The 22,347-nt window shown below is 43.4% G+C and overlaps 2 protein-coding genes across 2 annotated transcripts in view; one reads left to right on the top strand and one right to left on the bottom strand.

Moving 5' to 3' along the window:
• GUSB (glucuronidase beta) overlaps positions 1-5,828 on the top strand; it is a 12,183-nt gene extending 6,355 nt beyond the window's left edge. Inside the window, exons 8-12 of the mRNA XM_051635960.1 lie at positions 467-613; positions 1,765-1,849; positions 3,343-3,519; positions 4,190-4,325; positions 5,608-5,828. Of these exons, the coding sequence (XP_051491920.1) occupies positions 467-613; positions 1,765-1,849; positions 3,343-3,519; positions 4,190-4,325; positions 5,608-5,765 (703 nt within the window). The 3' untranslated portion in view covers positions 5,766-5,828. The remainder of the gene's footprint in view (positions 1-466; positions 614-1,764; positions 1,850-3,342; positions 3,520-4,189; positions 4,326-5,607) is intronic.
• On the bottom strand, positions 2,768-22,347 carry VKORC1L1 (vitamin K epoxide reductase complex subunit 1 like 1). The gene is made up of 3 exons (XM_051635965.1): positions 22,125-22,347; positions 12,748-12,857; positions 2,768-12,127 (listed from the first exon to the last, which is right to left on the bottom strand). The coding sequence occupies exons 1-3, from the start codon at positions 22,316-22,318 to the stop codon at positions 11,901-11,903; spliced, it is 531 nt and encodes a 176-aa protein (XP_051491925.1). The 5' UTR covers positions 22,319-22,347; the 3' UTR covers positions 2,768-11,900.

Raw genomic sequence — 22,347 nt, 5'->3', positions numbered from 1 at the left:
TCACAGAACCATGGCATAGTTAAGCTTGGAAGGGACCTTAAAGATCCTCAGGTTCCAACCTCCCTGCCATGAGCAGGGACACCTCCCACCAGACCAGGCTGCACAAGCCTTATCCAACCTGGCCTTGAACACCTCAACCTCCATGGGCAACCTGTTCCAGCACCTTACAGCCCTCATGGTGAAGAATTTCTTCCTGATATCTAACCTGAACCTACCCTCTTTCAGTTTAAAACCATCACCCTTTGTCCTGTCCTTCTCTGATGAAAAGCTCCTCCCCAGCTTTCCTATCAGCCCCCTTCAGGCACTGGAAGGTGCTCTAAGGTCTCCCTGGAGCCTTCTCTTCTCCAGGCTGCCTAGTCCCAACTCCCTCAGCCTGTCTTCATAGCAGAGGTGCTCAAACAGAAAAGCAAAGGGGATTGATTTCATACCTTCACCTCACTGGGTCTCTCTTCCTTCTGTCTTAAAGTGAGAGCTTCGGGAACAAGTCCTTGCAGCATCACCTGGTTGTGATGGAGGAGCTGATCCGCAGGGATAAGAACAGGCCGTCAGTGGTGATGTGGTCGGTAGCCAACGAGCCGGCATCAGAGCTGCCTCCAGCTGCCTCCTACTTTAAGTAAGTGCTTGTACACAGAGCTGAGGCTGGAATCTTGGCAGATGATGCATCTTCTTCCTTTGGGACGGCACAGAGAAGTAAAAAGAGAGGGCAAGCGTTTTTTGGAGGGGGACCCTGAAATGGTGCCCACAGATGCAAATTAACCGTGTAACTGCTTCGTGTGTTGAACTGATGTTCAGAACCACACGACAGTCTCAACCTGTTGTTTTTGAACCAGTAAGGCTTGGCAAAATTATGAGGAGTCGATTTGGTTTGAGCGTGTTTCTTGACCTAAGGGTCAAGCAAAAGCAAACCTGATGGGAACAGGATATTCCTTGTTACCAATGGAAGATGAGTGCTAAAATATTTGAGAATCACAGCAGAGCTGTACAATACTTGGCCTTAATGCTGAAGACAAGGTTCTTCATTTAGTGCTCGTTATTAGTTCTGCAGAAGATAGTGACACTCCAGTTGAAGGCCACTGCTTCGAGTCTCTGCAGACCCCTTGGTTTCATTTTTAAAGAGATTTAAGCTTTAGATAGCCAAGAATCATCCCTGTCATGGGGTAGCAGTCTGTCCCTACTAGCTGTAGATGCATTGAGGTAACTGTGAAATTTCATTCTTCAGAATGATCTGCCGTCCTCCTGCAATGTCAAAGTGGCAGCAGAGTTTGACCCTCCCATTCTGTCTCATCTCCCCACTCAGGGTTTCCTCAAAAGCAGACAACCTGTGACTGCTCTGCCTGCTCTGGTGTAGGGCTGGAGCCTCCTGCTTTTGCAGGAACACACCCCAGGGGTTGTCCAAACCTTCCCACCACCCTTCTCATAGTTTCATGACCAAACTCACTGTCCCCTCACCAACTTGCAAGCTGTTGGTACCAACAGACAAATTGACATGCCTGCATCTGGGTAATTCCACTGTTTTTTCAGGTGTGATAGCAAGAAACTTTGTGACAGGTAAAGGTCTCTGCCCTGGTATTTCTATCCTGCAGAAGCTGGCACTCTCTAGCAGATGATCACTAAGTATCCTGCAGTATTTAATTTCAAATACTGTCTGCTACATCAAAAGCAGCTCCAAATGTTTGAGGGGGGTGCGAGGACAGAGACCTTGGGGAGATGGGGCTGTGCTTCTCCATGCTGTTGTTCAACTCTTGCTTTACTGTTTGCAAACAGGACAGTGATAGCTCACACTAAAGCTCTTGATCCCTCCAGACCCGTCACCTTTGTGACAGATGCTAATTACGCTCTTGATCGTGGTGTAAGTTTACTTTACTTTCTAGCTTTTTTTTTTCCCCCATACATTAAATGTATTCCTCTTGTCAGTTTGATGGTCCTCCCCCCAGCCTGCCCAAGTTTACTGGAGATATTGAACAAGGAGAGGCAGAAGGAAACCTACAAAGCACCTTACCCTGTAGTTGTAGTCCAGCTGAAAAAAATCTGTAGGAGAGAACAGTTCTTTGTCTTGGATTCCATTTACATTGTCATGCTTGGCTGTTCCCTTGATTGTGTTTATTAATGCTCAGACTTTTCACTTGCAATTAAACCAAAGCTTAAACCTCTTTAAAATGCTAACAGCTCCTGTGAAAGTTTAAAGGAAAGAGTTTTGCTTTAATTCCTGCTTTAAACTACTCTAGAAGTTCTTTGGCTGATGTCTGGCAATGCTGATTAATCTAAAAGCTCTTCCAGCTTCATAATTAAAGTCCTAGAGCTGTTTAAAATAGCCAAAAGGCACTTTCCTTGGATGTCTGTGCCTTAAGCTGACCATGGCATGAACCAAGGGTCCTTAACAGGCATGAATTTGTTTCTGGGTGTTTCCTGTGTAATTTTAAATTTTTCAAGATGCCTGTATCCTAGTGGCCACTATTGCACAACAGACACTTCCAGCAGTTTGTAGGTACATGATGCTACCCCAGGTTACACTCTGTATTTCTTTCAAGCTCTCCTGCAAGGAGCAGGGTCAGCCTCCTGTATCTCAGAGGTCTGTTCCTCCCCACCCCAGGAAAACAAAACTGGTGGCCTTACTTTTGAAGGAGCCCAGCAGGGATCTGCTCTTGGGTTTCCCTGTTTCACCAGCCATGCACAGCCATGCAAACAGCCTCTGGCATCCGAGCATGTTCTGACTAGCTTGAGACAACACAGGAAGACAAAACCAAAGAATAGATCTCATACACTGATGTGATATTAGAACTTTTTTTTTCCTTTTATTACAAAACATGTTAAGAGAACATTGAACAAGTTACATACAACATCACTTTATCTTTAGTGGGCTTTGTGCCCTTTTATCATACTGTCCACGTGGTAGAAATGGCATATAACTTGCAGAATGCTTAGTCTTAGTATTGCACCATTGATGCACAAATTTAGTTGCTAGTCAAAATATTTGACCACTAACTTGATAATCACATTCCAATACTCAAAAAGTACATCTAAATGTACCAGCAAGCCAGAGACATCTTGGAAACTCAAAAATGTCTAACAAACCTGAAGATGAAATGGATTAATCTTGTCTAACTCATTGCTGTGACTTCCTAAGTTTCTAAGAAAAATGCCAAATGAATATGCTATCAGCTTGTTACATTTATCCTGCTTTTTTTCCTGGGAAGGATGGCACATTGGGAGGGCCTGAGTGAGGAGGGGAAAAGACTTTATTCTACATGTCATGAAAGGAAGCAAAGGGAGGATTTAGCTCGGTGGGTATAGGTTGGCTACTGGGAGCTCTGTGACAAAAGACTGTCACCTTGGTTTCTGCAGGCTCCTTATGTGGATGTGATCTGTGTGAACAGCTACTTCTCCTGGTATCATGACCCAGGCCACCTGGAAGTTATCCCACTACAACTCACAACACAGTTTGAGAACTGGTATAAAACCTACCAAAAACCCATCATCCAGAGTGAATATGGAGCAGACTCAGTTCCTGGACTTCACAGTGTAAGTGTTACAGACACCCTAGATGGAAAAAATGGGTCAGAAACCTTAGTTAGAAGAGGTGGGTACCACTGAGCCTGACTACTTAGTTTTGGGATGCACTGGCTTGTCAATGTCCAGGGTTGCAATCCTGCTCCACCAAAATCAATGAGCTTTGCCACCGACTATCTACCTAAAGAGAAGCTTTTACCTTTGAGTAAAAGCACTGAGCAGTCTGAAATCTGTACTTTGGCATTTGTAGAAAATGCTTCATCAGGAGGTAACAGCTCAATAGAGCGGACATTAATTTTATGGTGCTGTCCTGCACAGGAGGGGGTGGCACTCCTGCACCTATCGTGATAAAGCAGCATGATCAACCAAAACCACCCAGTCCATCTGCCATCCCCTAGCAGTTGCTAACCATGGCTAAGTAACCATGGCTAAGTAACCATGGCTAAGTAACCATGGCTAAGTAACCATGGCTAAGTAACCATGGCTAAGTAACCATGGCTAAGTAACCATGGCTAAGTAACCATGGCTAAGTAACCATGGCTAATGCAGTGGCAACAGGGAGACCCAGCAATGTAAAGGTTGGCTGCAGGAAGCAGGTCCCCAGCCAACAGGAGGTTAACACATGGAGCCTCTGCTGAAATTGTCTCCTCCATCCAAGGCCACCCTTTTTTCCTGGCTGTAGGATCCCCCCCTGATGTTCAGCGAGGAGTACCAGAAGGCCATGCTACAGGAGTACCACTCTGTTTTTGACAAAAAGAGGAAAGAGTACGTGATTGGGGAGCTCATATGGAATTTTGCTGATTTCATGACTAACCAAGGTAAGCTTGTGGTTCTATTCTAACCAACACACCCTCCTCCCTGCAAGCTTAAAGTGGTTTATGAAACACTAGGATTATTGTGCTGAAAAGCAGGACAAAAGGGCCCTCTGCTTACCAAGATAGAGCACAGCTGGTTTCTGTGACAAAGTCCAGCATGACCAGAGCCAAGAGGGAAGGTCCTTCCTGTACCTAATGCATCCTCTGTCTCCAGCTCTAGCTCCTAGATGTTCCACCTGCAAAGACACTTCCCAGAACACGACACAATGCACTAGGGCAGAATGCAAGGGAAGCTTGTGAGCAGACCCTGATGACTTTCTTTCCAGTTATATTCATTTCCATTTCAATTCAGAGCTTCAGTCAGCAACTAGGGATGTGTCTCCCTTGCTTCGTATTTCATCTACAACTGCCCTTAGTAACAGAGCACCTAAAACAATGTATTATTAACTTGGGAGAGACTTAGCAATAGAGGACCAGGTGCCACAGGGGTAGACAACTGTCTACCATGACACTCCATCCACCATTGATAAATAAGTGCATTTGCAAAGTCGGGGGCCCTAATTCATCTACAGTGCAGACAGTCACAGAAATTAAACTGTTACAACTCCAAAGACCACCTGCTCAGGACCCAGTTATGTACATGCCACTTGCAGAGAGTCAGGGTGGTGAACAGTCAGTTTTAATTTCAAGCAGAGAAACACCATTAAGAAGAATCTGTAGAGCACCAATACAGGTTTTAGAAAGCTGAGTCATTGCAGAGCAGCAGTCAGAAAAGTAATATTAGTTTCAAATAGGAGGATGGAGAAAATGTAGGCAAGTTCACATACATATATGCAGTTCCAGTCTCTCTACAGATTGTGATCATCTTTCCTAGTTTCCCATGAAAAGTAAAACAGGCAAAAAAGGACCTGGACACCAGGAAATGACAGTACAGTCACACAGTAATCAACATGTTCACCCTCAAATTTTGAGGTGAACTAATGGCAAAAGGAACATCCCCTGTAAATATAATACTGATCAGGTGGTTGGGCACACCTGAACCAACTCACAGCCCTGCCAGCTGTAGCTACCATGATTGCAGCTGTATTGCTCACTTAATCAATTCATCCTGCCAAGATGACGCAAATTACAGCTGCCGGGTTCCCCGTCGTACCTGCCTGTGTAGAATAAAGTGCAGAGGTCTCTTCCACCTAACCTGATTGAGCACATACATCATTAACAATTCACAGTAGGGGATAGAAGAGCATTTTATATTTACTTGCTTTATTTTGTAACTTCTCTACAGGGACCACACGTGTTTTGGGGAACAAGAAGGGAATATTTACCCGCCAACGACAGCCCAAGTCAGCTGCCTTTGTTCTTAGAGAAAGATACTGGAAAATTGCAAATGAATCAAGCTGTCTTCCTCCTATAATAAAATCACATCATCTCTTTCTAAAATGAAATCAAAAGGTATAATGCCTGGGTATTATGCTGAACTCTTTCAATAAATTTGTTTAAATAATATTTATGCCTGACTCAACTCCTGCAAGTCTAACGCAAGTTCTAGTCCACCTGAAGTAGTGACTGTGACACAAAGCAGCTCAGAAACACCAGTTTCTTATGCTAGGCCATGTCTGTAGGCCTCCTGCTTCCAGGGAGTACAGTGAATATTCAGAGTTTCAAGGAGTTAAGAGAGCCTGACTGAGGTATCTATTCATGGCAAAAATAAGCATTAAAAAAATAATAATTCTGATACAGATCAATGCTGAAGACTTAACAAATCCAAGTGGCTCTGAAAGAACATCACATCCCTCCAAAGCAAGCGAGGTTTTCCAGTTAGACTCCCCTGACAGTTCCATGGCTCAGGCACAGGATGACAGGGGCACCACCAACAGCTGCTCTCACTGGACAATGTGTGTGGGGCTGGCTGGGACATCCCAAGGGTTCAGTGTTCAGTGCATCAAGCAGCACTGCTGAGGGGCACCCAACATATCCCAGGACAGTCTGAATTCATACTAAGCAGCAAGGTGGAACATGTTGGGTAGGCAGGCAAACTGAACTTTGTTCAAAACTATGTCTTTTAATCACAGTACCAGATCTGCTACTGGACGCAGTTTTATCCTCCACCATGGAAGGGCTTCCTTCATAGTAAGTTGTCCCTGTGCACTACAGTCACCACAGCCTACAGGGTAAATTTGATCTCAGCTTTTTTGACAGAAGCCTGAAGCATTCGGGGGTAGGTGATGTGCACAGTAACATGCACATGCTGCCTGAGACAGGAAGGTGGTGCAGTAACATCCCTGCCACGCTGTGCACCCGTCCTGGGGGCTTCCAAAAGCTTTAGACTGTCACAGTTGGTGCCAGTCCCCACAGAGGAGCTCAGAACACTCATGCAAACTCATCACTGCAGCATCCCAGGGCTGTCACCCCTGCAGAATCACACTGGAGGCTGGATCCTGGCAGTTGGCAGTTACGGAGTTTCGTTATTCTGACTGAGGGATACTATGAAACAGTTGCTATGACTACTTCTGCAATTGGCTCTTCTTCTAGTACCTCAAAGTGACCAAAACATCTGCCAATATAAAGAAAATAGTTGCTCTTAGGTTGTGGGGTGGCCAAATTCTTGTTCTTTTAGATATGATACATTAGAAATCAACACCACCTTCCACGCTGCCACACAGAGTGAGGACATACATGTTTACTGCCGACTTCACAACAATTTCTCTTGAGTTTTTAAGGGAAAAGAAGAAACAAACTATCAACAGTCCTTACAGTTGTATCAGGTTAGGTTTTACAGATTTTCTATATAACTAAAACCCCCAGAATATAAAAGTCTACCCACAGTAGAAAGAAACTTGCTCAAATGTACCATGGTACAAGAGTAGGTACCAGATTTAACCCCCTACCAGTGTTTGAAAGTAATTCCAACTTCTCCATCTCTAGACATAATTTCTTTTTAAGCCATTTTCTCCCCCACTTCAACAGGCATGACATTCCAAGAGCTGCCACAGCAAAACACAGGTAAAGATTTGAGGTTGTTAACGCATCACAAACTGGGGCTCAGCTCCCTCTGAGGACATGGGGCTGGTGGCAGAGGAGTCACGATGATGTTCATTCAGCCCAACAAAAGAGGCAGAGGAGGTTCAGAGCCACCACACGGTGAGGACACAGCAGAGCTTTAGTGCTGCTGGTTCTTAACAGCTCCATGCAACTGCAAACTCAACTCACCTGTCCAGCCCTTCCCCAGCAGCTCCCTCCCTGCCCCCAAATCCAGGAAAACATACAGAGGATTCTAGACCCTTTGAGATCTTGTCAGAGTGGAGTTAAAGCAGGACTAGAGAGCCAAGGACAGCAGGAAGCAATAAAAATAACCTACTCAACAGGGGGATTTTGCATGTTGCTTAAAGAATTGCCAACAGTTACAGCCTCCAGTCCACACTGCTCCACCTTCACACATCCCTGTACACACAACCAATGTTCAGCAACACGACACAGCTGCAGAAATTCTATCAACTGGTACCTCTGGGGACCCAAGTGCTCTACCCTTCCACTGCTAACACACAGTATCTCTGAACAAAATCACAACTTGGTATACTTCTAGAAACAGAATTACAGTACTGACTTAAAAACAGTTTCTAAGGCTCAGACTGAGTCCAAAAAGGCCTCTGATTGGGTTCATTCAAGCTCTTGTGTTTGGACTGCATGAGTGCAGCACAAGAATGATTGCAGCAAGACATCCACAGGTCATTTCTACATTTATTTTTTATACCAAAAAGTTATGTGCAACAAATAGAATTCATACATATTTACATTGTTTTACCTGTTAGCAAAATTGTTTCCTAAACCTCCAACAGAGAATCTCTCAACCTATATTGATAAAAGGAACATCTGCCCAGTGACTCCTTTTAAATGGATGTTTAATTTGGAGTTTAAAGCACTAGTAATAAATAGTTGATGGAACACACTATACAGAAGAAACACCTAATATTTAGGCCATGCTTAATACAGTTTTAAGGTAACAGAATACTTCATCTTTTCTGGACCAGTTTAGACTAGGTCACGTTCAAACAACCTTGGTAGAACCAAAGCTATTAGATCTCTCTTCTCCTTTAGCCCATAGAAGTTCTGAGCATCAATTGCTGCCTGAAGCACCTCACCAGTTGTTTTGAACAGTCAAGGGACTCTGTACAGCAGAAGACAAGTGTGTACAACAGGATGCAGAAACCTCCTAATAAGAGAGATTTATCATCACTTTGGGTATCAAAGGTGGCAGGGAATGTTTCATTTGCCTTAGCAAGGAAAACACTTTACAGTAAGAAACTTCTGAGAACATTAAATTCCTAAATGAGACTTGAATACTTTCTTGGCCTCAAGAGTAGCAAGTACCTTACAGTAAGAGGATTTCAGGAATGTCTAATTCCTAAGCAGGTTTTGGGATGAGGTCCTTTTGTCTTTCCAATCCACCCTTCCCTGCAGAACTTCTGAGAGCCAAGGAGGAGGAGTAAGAGCCCAAACTCAGAACCACTGTTTGTAGATGGTGGATTTTTCCCCCTCTGTTCTCCTGAGTGTTGAATCTACAACCAGAACCTGTAGATCGACACTGCCCCTGGGCCTCTGCCACACCAGCTCTTGGCTCATAGCTTGTTTCACCTATACTCTTATTTCTCAGAATACCCCTTTGGATTTGTAAGGCTCAAATTAATACGAAGCACACATTTGTCATGACATTTGTTTCAGTGTGGGGCAGGCAGGGGGCAGCTGCATGAAGCACTTGTCTGATTTCCATCACATCACTAATTGTAACCTGAGCCATTTTACTGGAAGAAATGAGCTGTTTCTAGTGGTGGGAGTGAGGAGGGAAGAGTCCAAGAACTGGAAGCAAAAAGGTCCAAACTTCTACTGCTAAGATTATTTTGCCCTTTATTCAGGCCAACTGCATTTCTGAAGCACAAGAAAGTAGAAGAGCTAGGGCCATTTCTAGCAAATCTCTTCCAGTAAAAAGTAACTGCAAGAAAAGCACACAAGACAAGAGAGTTCACAATTAAGGATCAGATTTGCAAGTTCGTGCACAAAGTGTAGCTGAAAATTCTTCCAGAGACCAAACTCAATTTCCATTTGATCCCCACGTGCACATACACAAGGACTGCAGACACCACTGCTGAAAATCTGGCCCTGAACAATTTTACTGAACAAACTGAATTAACAGACTATGCCCACACAGACAAGCACAAGACACAGTGAAGTTAGTCAACACCTACACTTTCAGCTGATAGTGCTTTTTTTCCTGGGTTTTTTCTTGGTGTGCACTACACCCAGACATTGGACCAAGCAATCATTGATTAGACTTGTCTCCACTGCTGCTGGTTCTGAGATAATAGCACTGTGACTAACCATTCCAGGCAGCATGTGTTCACCTCTTTCCTTGGATGAAAAGATGCCTTAGTGTAGACCACAGGAATGCATCAAAATAAACCTACACAAACATATTAAACAGTGATGTTGCCTCAAAGCTTGTTAAGAGAACAAAGTAAAGCCTCAAGGAACCAGTTTAACATCATTCACTCCCCTCGTATCAAAGTTCAAGGCATTTGAGAGACAGAACTAAACATCAAGACAAGCTTTAACTATACTCTGGTCAATACAAAACGCATTTAATGAGTTGTTGTCTAAAACTGTTAGACAAGAGGGACAAGTAATTTAGTGTTACATGCAACAGATGTTACTCATACCACAGAACTCTATACATCAAAGCAGTTTCCACCTACAACCTTGATACAAACCAGAAAATTACTTCAGTAGTAATTTAAATACTATTTTGTGAATTCAATCTAAAATGTCTATTTTCTCAATGGAACACTGCATGTTTCACAGTCAAGTTTATCCTCAGCAACTTAGTGTTTATAATCCACTTAGCCATACAACGCCAAGTATCTCACTGACATTCATGTTTAAGAACACAATCCTAAAGTTAGTTAAACTAATTCTTTAAATAAGTGGATATGCAGTTGGAATTCTTCATATTTAGAAGCTGCTGAGGGCAAAAAGCAGCACAGCACCAATTGCAGTAAGTAGTTGAACAGACACATTTTGGTGTCTCAGAGTCTGGAACACAAGTGTTTTACTTCTCCAAATCACATCATCAATCCTCTACCAAACTGATTTAACTGAAACAATATTGCTACCACTCCTCAGTCTAAGAACTAAGATAGAGCTCTTAACACTTTTCTATCCCCAGCAAGTTTGCTTGGAATTTTGTTTGTTCATTTTTGAAGCAAGGACACTTCTGCCTGCTCAGTTCAACACAAAGTATTTGGTTTAAGATTTGAAGACAGAAGGCACTTTTAACATTCAGCCTTAGAATACTGAGTGCAGAAACAACATTTACAATTTTGTTCCTTTTGTTTAAATCTGCAGTTTAATTTCTTTTTTTCCAATTAGTTATTAGAAAGAGCAATGATAGCATCAGATCACATTTCATTTTCAGAAGCACATTTACTTACTCATCCTACTGAACAGGTTGCCCTTCCAAGGGACCTTACGTGCGTCAGGCCTAAAGTTCATTTCCCAATATAGCACAAACCACAGATCCTGACAGAGACCAATCAAGCAACTGCTTTTCCAGTGCACTCCTTGGTTATCCCACTCAGTGGTTTCCACTGCACATTGCAATTCTCTACTGCAGGATCCATATAACATCAAACATCAGTAACACTGGTTGACCGCAGATGAAAAATGAAACAGCTCTGCATGGAAATTAGTCCTTCCAAAGAGTGCTCTTTGAGACAACAACCCCCAACCTGCACATAACATCCCAGTGGCACCACATTCAGCTGTTTTCATTCTGTACAGAAATTAACGTAGTTGTGGTTTAATCAGCACACTTCAGGTTTCAGCTTTAATTCCATTTTTGTTACCAGAGACCAAAAAAAAACCCAACAAAAACCAAGAAGAAAGAATGGAACCAACCCCAACCATCATCCATGTGAAAGCACTAGCAGTGAGCACAGCAACACGGTGTCTCCAGAGAGGTCACTTCTTCCACCAGGTCAGTCAACTGTGAGCTGGCAGCTCCTAGGCTAACAACACTGATCGTACAGTGAGTTCTCCAGGGATGAAACCAAGAGTTCTAATTTTATTTACAGGATAAGTCCTAGTCAAATCTAGAGTCCATCAGCTAAAAATAAAAAGTAATACACATACTGTAAACATGGCAACATTAAATATGGTAATGCTAGTCTAGAATATTTAATGTCATGACCACATATTGTTATACCTGAATTTATATACAGGATATTTCATAGCAGTGTTACCCATTTCACAGGTGGAGGGGGAAGAGAGTCTAGGCTTTGCTGTGGCTAAACCTCCTTCAAAGTAAAGTTAAAGCTTGTCTTTGATTGTATGAGAGCTTTCTTTCATAACCACATTTAAATTGAAGATTAGCACAAAAAAATTATCTAGGGCCCCTTCAAATTTATAATTAAAAATTCAGTTATGATTCCCAGGGAAAGTGTCTGATATGGAGAATAAAAAATTACTGCAAAATAAACTTAATGGAAGTTGGGTCTTCAGACTGTCAGTCACAAGTTCAAACAGGTGTTATTCCTGTTTGGGTTGGAGCTGCCGTTTCCAGGCCTCGTTCAAATAAACTAGTCGTTTGTAGTTGATGATAAAGAGAATGAAGTTCAGCAAATATGTGAGGATGCAGACAATGCACAATTCCTTCAGCACGAAGTACAGAATGTACGCCAAGTATAGGGACCCTACTACAGACACTATGGAGGAGGTCATGAGGATTAGAGCTGCTACTGCACTTGCTGTCATACCTGCAACGAGAGAGAGAAAGTTACTGCTGCTGCTCCCATCCCCTGCCACACACAGCAACAAGCCCAAGAGCTCCAATTCCAACTGGAGGCCACTTAGCAAGTTGGTGTCACATAGGAGTCTGTTGGAAATGCCACGAGTTCAAGGTGGCTGACAAATGGCCATGTGGAGGGGAGCTCCCAGGGTCTGCACCACAGTTCTTTGACAAGAAGAGTGTGTGGCATTTAGCATCTTCTGTATTCCTGAGTGGTGGGAGAGTGACAGGTCGGTCAGGCTCTGTCTAGCAGTGTTAACAGCTTGACAGCAGAAAGATGCACACGTAACATTTCACACACTTTTTTGCCTGCAGTCTCTATCACTCCAGCAAAACTTGTACATTCCACTTTTATTTCTTCTCTCTTCTATTGTGCAATCCAATGCTAAATATATTTAAGTGAAAATACCAGTGCAGCAACTGTCTTGACACTTATATTATTAATTGCATAGCAGTAGAAAATGCAATTGCTCATTATCAGTTGGGTTTTTAAGCCCTTTGGACCAGGTTAGACTGATAAAAACCACATGCGTTTATCTGCTGTCCTGCAGATTGTGCAATTAGGCTCTAAACTGAATTAATACTTACCAAGTAGCATTTGTAGTATATAAAACACGAGTCCAAAAACACTGTTTGACTGATTTATTGCACTGTCCTTCCCAAAGATGGAACCCAACAGACCGAATCCTCGACCCCATCTGTAAAACAGTGAAACTAATTAACTTGTATTTGGGCACCTATTGCTTTACAATCAGTATTTTCAATTAATCACTGTTGGGAAAAAAATAAGACGTATATTCTGACATGACCACTGCAGTCCTACATGAAGTCCAAGGTTATCATGGAAAACCAAGCAGCTGGTACCAAGCAGGACTAGGTACAACCTGATCCAACAGGCTGTGGATGGCACTTAATTGCCACATGTAGAGAGGTGAGTGCAGCACCTCACAGCTAAGGGAGCCACGCTGCCCAGAGGAGGGTTTTAAAAAACAACACTAAAAGACCCAACACCACACAACAATACCTAAGCAGACATTGCAATAACATCCTGCAGGTCCCAAAGAATCTCAGCTATGATGAGACTTCCCTCCCACACTGCATGTTATCTGGATTTTAAGTGAGAACTGTTTATTTTTCAGTCTTACTGTGATAAAATAGTCACAGCACATGTAACAACTGTCTCGTGTTGTCCAGCTCCCAAATGCAGCATTGAAGAGCCAGACAACTATATTACACATATCACTATCTTGCATTCAATAGTCTATTTTCCTTTCTCTGTATTACCACATTTCTAGATACTGAAGGTGCAACTTATTGTTCTTGTCTCTAAGTGAGAATTCTTTGCAGAGTGACATTAAACACTACTTGAACACACTCAGGCTTTCCTTAGCAAGAGACTAATCAGCATCAAGCATCAGGAAATGCAGGACACTGAATTCCTGCCCCCTCCCTGCCCTAGCTCTATGCTCCTGCTGCTTCTGATGCTCATGGGATCCTGGTGTGTTTCACAGCAAACCCAAGTTTAAAACATCACCAACTTCAGACCCCAGAATCTGAGCCTAGTTATTCTGCAGGTGAATAAAATACTGCTAATGGGAGGACGACTTCAAGCCCTTCCTGACAGCCAGTGTCCCCAAGTGCTCTGCTCGTAGCTGCAAGGTCAGTGCACAGTGAAAGCTCTTTCCACACACAACACTTCATTAAGAATCTTGTTGGCCTTCAGCAGTTTTATGGACAGCAAGTATTAAATTTCAGTCTGTGGAATACAGCTCTCATCTCACATCCTATTACACACACTTCAAGACAGTTAAAAAGCCATGGTTTAAGATGAACCACTTTTTCCAGCCTTATAAGTTTTGAAGTGGAAGTTTTCTGCTTCAAACTGAAAAGCAAAGCATTTAGACTTTGTATATTTCTATTTCCATCAAACTTCTCTACTGAAGAGGCTAAATCATCTCCCAATTCTAGCAAGGAGACCCCAAAATACACTAAAATGCACAAGGAACCAAGTACTTTTGCAAGCAATTGGAGGAAAGAAGATTGAGTATGATCACCTCCCTTCTCACACCAAAATAATGCAAATCACACCTGAATTATGATAACTTTGAAAATCTAAAAACATATGGCAAACAGCCAGCAAGAAGGAAGACTGCAGTCCTAATTCTAGAATAAACTTCAAGAAATGAAACATCAGAAAAAAGGCCTAGAAACTGCTCAGAATTTAATGACAGAACTTGCCCTTCTTATAAAGAATATAATTTACAAGAACTATTGTTAACTCGGATCAATGTACAGAATACTGAGCAGAATGAATTGCATTAATAAAAGTATAAACCAACATCAACTTTTTCCTGGTTCTGACTTGTGGCTCCCCAGCCCTGAAGCAGGCAAGTGGTGCTGGAGTTGCCCTGTGTGATTCAGAGCAGGATGACAAGCCTGTGCCAGGGCACTGCTGCCACACCCCAGCCTCACTCCTCCTAAACAATTTAAAAGGCAATCTGAACTGACTCCAAGGAAGCTTTAAAATAAACCTTTAAGACATCTTACTATATGTTTTAAGTCACTCAAATCCCCTCTCTCTTCATGGTGCCAGCCTGTGTCACTTCTCAATTTGCAGGCATGACTTTAAAAATGTTTCCAGAATAGTGACTGAAGAAATGCAAGACAAAGCGTTTAGAATTGTTCATATAGTTTCCTAACATCTAAAACCGAACTCTGCCATGACTTTTAGTCCAATATGCATTTCTTCTTATCAAAAGGAGGTCTTGAAAATTAATACCCACCCTCTCAACAGTGTCCCTGCTGGTGTGTGATTCCTAACAAGGCTCAGAAGTGCCACATTTTCAGCAGTGTGAAGCAGTCTCTGCATGTACCTGACACTGCAAGAACTGAGGTCACTTTGGTCCATAAGTGACATATGTCCAATAAAATCTGATACTGTTAAATCACTACCCCTTTTACACTATGTTGAACAACCCTATGGGAGTGAACCTGAACTAAACATCATCCTGTAATTTAGCAGACAATGCCCCTGGCAGGAGGCAACCAAGAGGACCCAATGCAGCACACAAGTAACACAGTCATTTTAAAGGACAATTATCAATCTCCACTTGACCTCAATCATCATTAAGTTAAAAATCAGCTTAAGAAAATTCTGAACTGGGGCTCTGCCTGCACCCACCTGCTGAGCAGCTTCCTGTGGGGCCTTCCTGAACAGCCTAGAAGCTTCTGAACACCAACCTGTGGCTCCCACCGCATCCCCTGGTGATGGATTCAGAATCACACCCCCACACCTGCTTTTGGCAAGCCTCAGCTCACATGTGGGGAAAGGAAATAACACCTGTATACTCATTTTAACATAGAAATAACCATCTAGGTGAGGCCCAGGTAACTTCAGGACCACACCTCTGACATCAGCCAGCAGCAGGTGCCTTCTTTTCAGAACAGTATGTACTCAAGTTCTGTTTTCTGAGTAGTAGCAGCTTCCTCAAAGCCTCTCATTTCAGGATTATTTTTCATCCCACAAGTATTCCTTTGTTATCACCAGAAAGCACCATTTACCACTTTGTAACCCTGAGGAAACAATACAAATTTTCTAAAAAGAAATGAAGCCTACACTTGACAGGTTATATGCACATTTCCTAAAGTGCCATCTGACTTCTGTGATAAGTTATGGTCCAGAAGGAGACTCGCCAGAGGGAGCAGAGCTGCCCTGTGCTCACACAGGGCCCTCACTGAAAAACTCCCATAAAAGTCTAAGGATCTGCAATGTTAAGAAACTTCTCTTGCAGCTTCTTTACAGCTTCAGTAGAGGATTTTGGATTAAACCTAGATCATGGATAGAAGGCTGCTTGGGCCACTCTGAGTTTCAATAAATTAAGTAAAAGCCTTCAATTAGAAGGCACAAGAAAGTAGATTAAAAGTTCCCATTTGTAGGTTTGCCAAGAGAGCTCCATTTTTTTAAATTCACTTAATTTCATGTTTAAATCTATGAGAAGTATTTACCATAAGCAAATGGAATTTGCTTCTATATATCCTCCAGCTCTACCTTTGAAACAGTCCAAGAAAATCTGTGTCTAGATCAGTGAAATCTCAGAGAGTGGTTAGTTATTTTATAGCAGTCTTTACAGAAGCACTGCTTATTCAAGCCACAATCCAGCAGCACTGTAGTCCTTCTCCATAATCTCTTCTATTAAGCTATCACAAACAAAGTCCACATTTGAACTACAGGCTCTTTGTGAAATTTACTTTGCATCAGGCAAAACAATTCTGAGCTCTCTTGCAAATTCCTGTCAAGCTAGAAACAGTCTACTTATGAAAAGCAAAAAAACAGGTGTTGGAAAGCAGATCTCTCATGTAGGTAGGGTACTTCTGTATTTCATAAAATATGTGCCTCAGCCACTACATATCATATCAGTCTGAAGTATTAAGTAACCAATTTTCCATAAAAAAAAGATAAAACTCGAGCTATCAGCTTCTGCTGTTTTGGGAACAACTTACTTTAGAACCAACAAAACCAGTTTTCTACAACTGTTCCTGAACCCTCTTTCCTCCCCCAGCACACAGAACAACCCAATCCCTCCCAGCTCACACCCTCCAGCAGCCCCTGCGTCCCCAGTCAAGTCCATTATCCACCAGTTCTGAGTCCTGCTTGCACACATGCTGCCTGGCAGTCCAAGTGGGACACACAACCTGCCCTGGCAGCAGAGGGGTTTTCCCTTCAGCAGAGGTCTGGCTTTGAAGCCCCCTCCCCTTTGGCCTTGAACCTGCTTCTATAAAACTTCAGTAACTTAAATCCTTTGTTAAATTTGCCATTAAAAAAGTGAAAAGTTACAAAATAAATTACTAATACACAACAGACAAAGAAAAAATCTGCTCAGAAACCAGGCTAAAAAACCAGGATAACAGAACCTTTCCTGGCCTCAAGTTGTTTGCACCTTCCTGGCTCAGTCTCCTGAGCTGTAACACTCACTCCCCAGCCACAGCTGTGCCAGGCATCACCCTCTGGAGCCTGCAGCACCCAGACCCTGCCAAGGCAAAGCACCTGACACACTAGATGGGTTCTGCCTGCACTGATTTTTCCCCTGCCCTATCAACAAACTGGAGATCTTCAGACCTTCCCTCAGACAGCAAAAACAACAAATCCCTGCTACAAAATACCTGAAAAGCCCCACGACACCTGCTACCTCAGAAATAAACAACAAGCAATTTTAAATAACAGGATTGATTTATCTCTGTCTCAGCAGACCACATCTCCATGTGAACTATTTTGGTAGCCCAAGAACCACAAATATGATTCCTGTGGAATGACCACCAGCTGCCCCACGCTCTGCCCTTCAGCAGTTTAATGAAGCTTCTGTCCTTTTCAGTCGAGAATCCAAGGAGCCTGACAAAAACAGCAACCTAGCTCAGGTTAGAGAAATTACTGACTAATGAAGACTTACAGAACTAGTAACATTTCAAAAATGCATGAGCATCACCTGCCTATGCTGGCTCGCAAGAAGGAACAAAGCAGCTTCCTTTTTTACTACCTGCACAAAGCTTCCTTTAGCTTTCTCACCTTACAGGAGTCACCAACAACTGAAGTTGTCAACCTCAAACACATCTGAACACTTGCTTGCAGGAACAGCCAAAACAAATGTTGGGACATGAGGAACTTACCATTAATATGAAAGATAACTGCTATATAATGTTCTTAACCTAGAATCAAGCAAATGTGAAAGACATCAAGTTTACAGGAACTGCACCACAAGAGAAATGAACGGGAATCTGCAATATAAGCATCAGGTTGGGGAGGAGGTCAGAGGAGATTTCTTCCATGTCCCATTTCCTTAGACAATAGGGTTGGTTCTTGTCAACCTGGTCTCTGTCACAGTCTGCACTCTGTAAAGATGTACCAGAACAAAGTGTGCTCCCCTGACCAACCAGCACAGGCCAGTTTTAGCTGCAGGATCTCCCAGCACACCTGCACTCCCCCTCTGGGGGCAACCAGCTCCACACCAGTGTAGCTACACCACAAACAGCCCTGAAGCACTGTCACAAGACTGAGCAATTCCAACACAACATTTACAGAGGTCAAAATTCACTGCTTAAAATCATTTAAGAGAGTGAGCAAGACAAAGCAGTAACACTAGAGTTATTATAGGCCACACGTGGCAAGTTCAGTACAACTGCATGTCTGCACAGATCTGTCCACACCACACACCAAATTCACCCAGAACTGCCTGATGATCACTTTGATGTATCTACCAGAAGACATAAGGCAAACCTGGCTTTTTCAGAATAAGCATTTCAGAGTGGCTCAAGTACGAGACAGCAAACAAAGCTTCCACATAAGCATGAAGTTCAGAAGAGGGAATCCTTGCCTGTGTCACCTATCAAACCAGAAGAACACCAGCTCTTAAAATCCCGTTTGACTCTACAACCTCTTCAGTAAGTCAGATAAAGATGTTAACCTAGATCAATATTGACTATTTCCAAACCTCTTCACTTACTCAGCTGGCCAAAAGCTACAGATATTGCTAAAATCTATCCAGCAGCATGTGCCCTTTGGCCATTCATGCCAACCCCTTAAGCCTGTACCAAAGCTGTTGCAGTATTAGCACGTGCCAGGCTACAAAACTCCTTTCCAAAAGAGCCACCCACTAATCTGCTCTGCAGGAACCTGAAGTTAATCGAGACAGAATAGAGAAACATATCAGGAGACCCAAAAGTCCCCCAGGGCATGCAAAAGAACAAAGCAAAAAGCCCAGGTCTCTGCATTACTACTTAAATGTCAGGTTTTATTTCAAGCCATCCACTGTCCCTGCTACTTGAAACTTGGCTGTTAGTTTAATTCCCTCCATGAAATTATTCTAACAGCAAGAAGATTTTTCAGGAACTGCTATTAGCCTGTTTCATTACAAATAAAGCCATTCCTGCCACTTAGTTATTCCCACATATAAGACAGCAATTCACTTAGAACATCTCTAGCCACTGCCAAATTAAAATATTAGGTATTTCCCTAATATCTTCCCTTATTTATTCTTGGAAAATGGCAGCTGTTGTTACACAGTCCTTAACTGTTTTTCTCTTCAAACTATTTCCTGAACCTTCCCCGTGATAAAAGCTTGAAATATGCTGACCATCAGTATTCTGAGTAAGGGACACAGGGAAGATATCTCTCCAACATAATCTTCTGGATGAGTCAGTCTCTGATCCAAGCCCTTCCGTGCCCCTCCCTCTGGATGCTGGTGATCTGTCCAGCACTGCTGTTCTCATTCTTGTGCAAACAACAGATCTGGCTTAATAGCCAGATTTAGAAATACTAACAGCTTATTAATGAAAAACAAATCCTCCTCAAAAACCAGAACTTTAGAACTAAGTGACTCAGCTCAAGGAGGAATACACTAATTTTTGCTAATTGTTCTACACAATTAAAACTCATCCCAGCAGCACCACGTGCTTTTTAAAGTTCAGTCCATTGCTGGAGTCAACACTCAAAATGGGAAGATTGTTACATTCCAAGTTCCATCAATAAATTCAGCTTCAATAAAAAGTCACACAATCCAATGAACACTCCAGAAACCAATGAAAGCCACAAAGTACAAGTTTGTGACCCACTTCACTCTGTAGAGTTAACTCTGCTAATGAATTAATCAAATAATTTGTGATTATCAGTGTAATAACGAGAAAAGAAACAGCTGAAAGTTCAAGCTGCATTACAGGTGGAAATGCTGGAACACGATCTGACCCTTTGCTGTGGCAGGGAAACCTACATCACAGTGAAAGCTCCTTTTAGAAATCAATTTTCCCTGAAACTCTGCTGACATGTGGCAGTAACAAGGAATATTCAGCTGGAGAGAGGGAACAACTGCTGGATGGGCAGCTGCAGCAACAAGGAAGATAAGATTCATTTCTTTCAAGGTTATTCTTACTTCAAAGTCGAATACCTTGCCCTTAGACTCTTGTCTTAGTTTTAAAGCAATCCTCCTTTTTTGTCTGTCCTGCACAGCACTGAAGGCACATTCTTCTCCAAATATGGTTGGACTGAGCAGAACTTGCATGCTCCCTTCCCAGACTCCTTTTTCCACCTGCTTTAATTACCACCAGCTATCTTCACATTTGCAAAACCTCAGTCTTTAAGCACGATTCTTCCAGCAACTGCAGTGAGACTTCAGTTGATTCTATCCCTAATTGTTCATGTTATTTTATAGAACTCCTGCAGTATTTACAGGTCTTACCCTGGCATACCCAGCATTTCAGCTGCAGCATTACTAATTAACACTGTAATTACCAAGCATTGTTCCATAATTACAATCACTTAAACACATAATTGGAATTGGTTTACTTCTTCAAAGCTTTTAGTAAACATGCACTAAAACAATTACTTCAAATTCCCTGTCTCAAGAGCAACATTTGCCAGAACAGCAAGAAGCTGATGAAGGACCAATTCTGTACAATAACAGACTACCAGGGAGGCTCCTTAGGTGGATAAATCACTGTTATTCTCTGCTACTCTCTTTCTTAATCTCAGTAGCCTACACATAATTTTAATGAACAAGTTTAAAGTTATCTGGCAAGTTCACTGAAGTCTCCTGCTTCTCACTGTGGGACACTTCTCAAGACACATGAACAAGCACTTCTCAAACTGAAGATTATCTGATGACAGGCAGAAAAGCAGAGCTCAAGCCCTCACTCAGTCACAGAGCCTCCTTTCAGACACTCCCAGATACACATCTCAGTGGAACACAGCACAATCCCACCTGTCACCACAGAAGTGGTTTTAAGAAGAGTCCCCTGAACAATGTAACCAGCTTCCAGCGTGACAGAGCATGGACATATTCTCTGCCACGGGCCTGTCAGGATAATACAGCAAGTACCTTTATAAACACTGGGACAGCTTTTATGGAGGTTACACTGAGAGGAAGAAAAAGAAAGTCTTAAGTACTCATTCAGCTGAATGCAATGACACAATAATAACAAAAACTTTGTTACAAGAATAAGGAAGCATTTGACTTATGCATTTGCTGAAGAACCAAACCTCTTCCCAACTCCTTACTGGTCCATACCTTTGCATATGTCTTTATATGTGTACAGATGTATATAGACACACACACACACAGATATGCAGAAAGCAGTTTTGAGGCTCCTGTCAATCTTATTTCTTTAGCTTACATACTGGAGAATGGGTTTTCTTGGCCAAAGTACACCCACAGGTATTTCCTGTAGCACGTTAACACGGACTGCACTGGTAGCTATAAAGCAGGTTAAGCAGTTTTGTTACTGTAATTCAATCAACTTGCTACTTAACAAATCGAGCAACGTGTTAAGATTTAGACACCAACTCTCCCAACAGAAATAAGAACAAATGGCCCTCAGAAAAAACCTGCTGAAGTACTGGTAAGAAAACCTGTGAAATAACTCAGGATTTGGATTGGGTTTTTCCTGCTGCAGCACAGAACTGCCTCTCCTTCTTTGCAACCGGGTAACATTATAATGAAAAAGCAATTCAGATACTCCAATTAAAACCACCCAAAGCAAATCTTCTACAATTTTATATGTTTATGTTGGCCCCAACCACCAGTCACACCCACAGCGTTTCACTGTAACCCGCATTTGCCACTGGAACGCCTGTCACTCCAGCTGATTGCCACGGGGCACAACACGGGGACGGCGGGCGCCTCACCCTCCAGCCCACAGCGATCTCCAAGAAAAGCCGTTCCCACACCAGCCCCCAAAGCGAAGAGGCTGCCTAGAGCAGGAGCCCCGACACCCCCCCCGGGCCTGCCCGCCCCGCGTTCCCCAGCAGGCCCAGCCCGGCGCTCCCGGGCCCGGCCCGCCCCGCGGCTCCTGCCGCCCGCCAGCCCCCCCGGAGAGCCCGGCCGGGAGCCCAGCACCCCCGCCAGCCGGAGGCGGCGCCCCGGGCCCCGGCGCTCCCCCAGCCCAGCCGCCTTCCCGCGGCGGCGGCTCCGTCCCCGCCTCACCTGGAGGTGATGGCGGCGGAGCAGCGGACCCGCTCGCTGAGGTCGCACAGGGCCTGGTAGTGCAGGTCGCGGCCCTTCTCGCGCTCCAGGTGGCAGGCGTAGAGGGAGAGCAGGATGCCGGCGGCGCAGACGGCGGAGCGGGCCACCCGCTCCCAGCGCGGCACCGACACCCGCAGCAGGACGGGCGCCGCCATCTTCCCCTCCCGCCGCCTCGGCCCGCCGC

This window comes from Apus apus, chromosome 18, assembly GCF_020740795.1.
Source record: "Apus apus isolate bApuApu2 chromosome 18, bApuApu2.pri.cur, whole genome shotgun sequence".
NCBI lineage: Eukaryota > Metazoa > Chordata > Aves > Apodiformes > Apodidae > Apus > Apus apus.
The sequence above is the reverse complement of the archived record's forward strand: the minus strand, read 5'-3'. Positions and strand labels throughout refer to the sequence as shown.